Raw genomic sequence first — 4,732 nt, forward strand, 5'->3', positions numbered from 1 at the left:
TTGTTGTGCACATATATTAAATCTAACGTTTCTAGACTTTTGGGTGCCTGTATATTAAGCTATCTATTCTTGATTAGCATTTATTATTTATGGTAAAAAAAATTAAATTGAATGTAAAATGGACTCATGGATATTTATACCTGACGAAGGCTTCATGGATGCTTGTTGCTCAAATTGTAATTGTGATGCTTCCACAAATGCTTGATTCTCACCTAGTGACATAGATGTTGAACCTTCTCTTTGTTGTTGAGTGTGTGGAAGTTGATTTTGAGATTGACTAGAAGATTGTTCAAGATGTATTTGGCTCTGAGAACTGTCTCTATAATTTGTGAGCACAATATTCAGTCATTTAAGTTTTCCCATTATACCTAAGAAATATTTGAATAGAACATCTACATTATTTTTAAATAGATTAAAAGATTAAATTGTAATATAGTATTGCAAATAAATCTAACACAATATAAAGTAGAAAACATAGTAATGTGCTAGATCTATTTTGATAAAACAAAAACAATATATGTTAAAAACCCAAAGAGAAATCCTTGACAAATTTAGACAATTGTGAAGATAAAACAAATTTAAAAACTGAAAAAGAGACTTCTCATATTTAAAATATTAATTATCATGAGAAACATCTTGAAATAACTAGCATAATATGCAAGTTAAAAAATAACCCAAAGATATGCTATACAAGTTTAGAAAATTTTGTAAATAGAACAAAATTAGAAACTAAAAGAATAGCCTTGTGATATTTAAAATACATCTTCTCCATCATGCTCATCTACAAGTTCATCTTGTACTTCCTCATTTTCCATCTTTTGTGTAACATCTACTCCATCATCATCAACTTCATTTCTAACCCAATTTGAAGTGTCGCATGTAGAGATAACATTTTTTGCATGCACTTCTCTATCAAATTGTTGTTTCTCAAAGGACCATTCATCGTCCATATCAAACACATCTCTACGTCTGACATGCTTTACAACAAGCCAATCTCTATGCCTTTCATCCTTTATATAAAACGCTTTCTTAACTTGTGAAGCCAATACAAAAGGATCATCAAGTATATCATCCCCTTTGTGTGTCAAATGCCCAAACTTGTCTTTCTTACAACCTCTGTTGATATCAATCCAATCACATTTGAATAAAACAACATTGTATCCACCAGAATATTGTAGCTGAATAATCTCTGTTAATGCCCCAAAATAATTAACCTCTCTTTCAATAGGTTGTTTATCTCTTGTAGTAGCATAACTCATTGCCTTAGCAGTTACAACAACTCCACTATTTTGAGTTTTCAAGAATTTCTCTCGTTCTTTTGTATGAAACCTATACCCATTTATTAGATAACCAGTATATCTTCTAGCAACTTCCTCTGGAATACGAGCAAGACATTTAATATGATCTGTGATAATTGTACTTCCTTGGTCAATCAAGTGTGCAACCTAATTCAATGTTACAATGTTAAAATATTTTCTTAATATATAGTTTAGAATATAAAAACCAAGATAAGAATATTATACATACCCGATTGCGAAACCATTCATTGAAAATTCTACAATGAAGCTTATCCATCTCATATGGTGATAAGCGAGAAGCACGATTACGTTTTCTAAGCAAATCTTTATGTTCCCTATTAAATTAAAAATATCATAATTATAATTACCTCAAGAAGCATTATTTTAATTAATGATTCATCAATATAAATTTTGCATAAAATTAAAATATCTTACTCTCGAAATGGAGCAACTTCATCACAATTGAATAGCGCATATCGATGTGCTTGTTCCAATGTTTGTTTATCAAGAGTTACTCTTTTCACCCTTTTACGTTTCTTAACATAGAAACCTTGCTGCCTTTTCTTTCCTAATGGACACCCTTGAGTTTTGAAAATAGAATCTTCTTGTGAATCTGTTAAATTTTCATTTCCTTCATAATTCCGAGTGGGTCGATTATATTTCATCACCACTCCTACTAAGTACAGTGAACAAAATGTCAAGCACTCTTGTGCTAAATACCCTTCAGCAATTGAACCTTTAGGATGAGCTCTATTACCCACAAAAGATTTAAGTACAAGAAGGAACCTATAAGAAAAAAATTGAACCAAAATTTAGTATACATTTTAATAAATTGCAGCTTGCTAAATAAAAATATAAGGACAAAAAAACATGCCTTTCAATGGGGCACATCCATCTATAGATGACTGGACCGGCAATTTTCACTTCACTTGGCAAATGAATTAGCAAATGCACCATGATAGTGAAGAAAGAGGGAGGATAATTTTTTTCCATTTCACACAAAAGTGTAACAACTTGTGAATCAAGTGTCTCTATATCATGCTCATTAAGAACCATAGAACAAAGTTCTTTGAAAAAATAACACAAGTCAATTCTCACTGAAGCCACATTGTTAGGTAAAGATCCTCGAATAGATATTGGCAAAAATTCTTGAATCAGAAGTTGACAGTCATAACTTTTCATCCTTATTATTTTCCATTGTTTGAGTTTCACACAACGAGAAAGATTACAAGAGTATTCATCTGGGATTTTCATTTCCTTAAGAACCTTTAGAAAAGCATCCTTTTCGGATGAAGTCATTTGGTAACAAGATTTAGGCAAATATTTTGTGCTAGAGCCAAGACGATCTTTTGGGTGAAGCACACTCCTTATACCCATGTCTTCTAAGTCAAGTCTTGCTTTATATTTATCCTTTGACTTACCCTCTTGTCCAATTAAAGAGCCCAAAATGTTATCAGAAACATTCTTTTCAATATGCATTACATCCTGATTATGGCGTAAACAAAGATGCTCCCAATAAGGCAGTGAAAACAGAATACTCTTTTTCTTCCAAGGACCATCCTCGATGGTGTCAAGAACTTCTAGTTGTCTCAATATGTTACTACCAGATGGTGGTATTGGTGCTGACCTTAGTTCGCAAGAACCATCAAAAGATTGTTCATCATTTCGTAATCTATGATTAGGCTCCAACCAACGTCTATGACACATATAGCAATGCTTCCTACTATGTGTTAACCATCTTGAAGCAGTGTCATAACCATAGATAGGACATGCATATGCCCCTTTCGTACTCCAACCAGACAAGTTAGCATATGCAGGGAAGTCATTAATAGTCCATAGTATTGCAGCTCACATTCGAAATGTTTCATTCATAGAGGCATCAAATGTTTAAATTTCATCTTACCATAACTCTTTTAGCTCCTCAATCAGTGGCTCCATGTATACATCAATATTATTTCCATGACCTTTTGGACCAGGAATAATTAAGGAAAGTATGAAGTTAGGTTGCTTCATACACATCCAAGAAGGCAAATTATAAGGTATCAAAATTATAGGCCAAGTGCTATGTGTTACATTCATAGTCCTAAATGGTTTAAATCCATCACAAGCTAAACCGAGACGAATATTACGTTTTTCAGATGAAAAATCAGGAATAGCGAGCATCTAAATTTTTCCAACACTCTGAATCTGCTGGATGCCTCAAGTTTCCATCTTTAGTACGAACCTTCCTCGTGCCACTTCATAAAAGTTACTGTTTTTTAAGACATGAATAACCTCTACAATCTTGGTTTCAAAGGAAACCAACGTAAAATCTTGAAAGGCTTCTTTTTCTTGCTAGAAATGGATGAATCATCTTCCACAATATTTGCATGTTCTTTCCACCTAGAAGCTCCACATTTTGAACAAATATCTTCATGTTCCTTATTTTTCCAAAACAACATGCAATCATTAGGAAATGCATGAACTTTTTTGTAACCCAATCCCAATGCTAAAATGATTTTTTTAAATTCATGAAAGGACTTTGGCAATGTGTTTCCCTGTGGTAATGCATCTTTCAATAATTCCAGTAATGAAAATGATTTATTGCTCCACCCATTTAAACACTTAATATGGTATAAATGTACCATAAAGGATAACTTTGTGAAGGTAGTATAAGTTGAGTACAAGCTCTCCTCAGCCTTTTTAATCAGAGAATAAAATTGGTTATTACCAAAACTTCTTCAGTTAACATCATCAGGCTCATCTGTCTTTTCTTCCATGTCCACATCCATTCCAAAAGCATCATTCAATAAGGTATGCATGTCATGATGTAAATCTTCTTCCTCTTCATTACTTCTAGATGTGGAAGTATATGCACCAGATGATTCTCCATGAAAAATCCATCGAACATAGCCCTTCAAAAAGCCTTCACATATTATTTGATCAAATGCCTCAGATCTTGATACATGATATGTGTTTACACATTTGGTACAAGGGTAGGAAAGTTTTCCATCTTTAGCTGAATGTACAAATGCAAAGTCTAGAAAACTAACAACCCCATTTATATATTCATCATATCATTTGCCCTAGTTGAAAGATTTATCCAACTTTTGTCCATGAAATAGGTAACCTAAATTAAATACAAAGATTTATCATCAAAATTGATTTCACCATCATAATCAACAAAAAGAAGATATTGACTTCAATAAAAAATTAAATAAATTGAGCAATAAAACTTTTAAATGGTGGCAATGTGCAAAAGCTTGGCAATTAAATTCGTTGAATTAGAGAGGAACCGAGCTAGATATTAAGTATATTTCCTCCAATATAAAAACAATATTGATAAAATTCAACCATAAATTCTAAACCTTATGAACATTTTAGTAGCAAGAACTTTGACAATTACTTATAGCAAAAAAAAATTAATACTATAATAAAGTAATGAAGATAACAAA

General features: G+C 32.2%; 1 protein-coding gene across 1 annotated transcript; it reads right to left on the reverse strand.

Moving 5' to 3' along the window:
• Window positions 1–752: 752 nt before the first annotated feature.
• LOC120260030 lies at window positions 753–4,648 on the reverse strand. The gene is made up of 4 exons (XM_039267476.1): window positions 2,173–4,648; window positions 1,734–2,084; window positions 1,528–1,633; window positions 753–1,445 (listed from the first exon to the last, which is right to left on the reverse strand). The coding sequence occupies exons 1-4, from the start codon at window positions 3,003–3,005 to the stop codon at window positions 753–755; spliced, it is 1,983 nt and encodes a 660-aa protein (XP_039123410.1). The 5' UTR covers window positions 3,006–4,648.
• Between the last annotated feature and the right edge of the window lie 84 nt (window positions 4,649–4,732).

The sequence above is a fragment of the Dioscorea cayenensis genome, chromosome 5 (assembly GCF_009730915.1).
Source record: "Dioscorea cayenensis subsp. rotundata cultivar TDr96_F1 chromosome 5, TDr96_F1_v2_PseudoChromosome.rev07_lg8_w22 25.fasta, whole genome shotgun sequence".
In the NCBI taxonomy this organism is placed as follows: Eukaryota; Viridiplantae; Streptophyta; class Magnoliopsida; order Dioscoreales; family Dioscoreaceae; genus Dioscorea; species Dioscorea cayenensis.

Coding starts and splice junctions, on each gene's coding strand:
- LOC120260030 (XM_039267476.1), bottom strand. CDS start 3,005: ATGTGTCATAGACGTTGGTTGGAGCCTAATCATAGATTACGAAATGAT. Junction 2,085..2,172: donor TGGATGTGCCCCATTGAAAG/GCATGTTTTTTT, acceptor TTTTTCTTATAG/GTTCCTTCTTGTACTTAAAT. Junction 1,446..1,527: donor ATGAATGGTTTCGCAATCGG/GTATGTATAATA, acceptor ACATTGAATTAG/GTTGCACACTTGATTGACCA.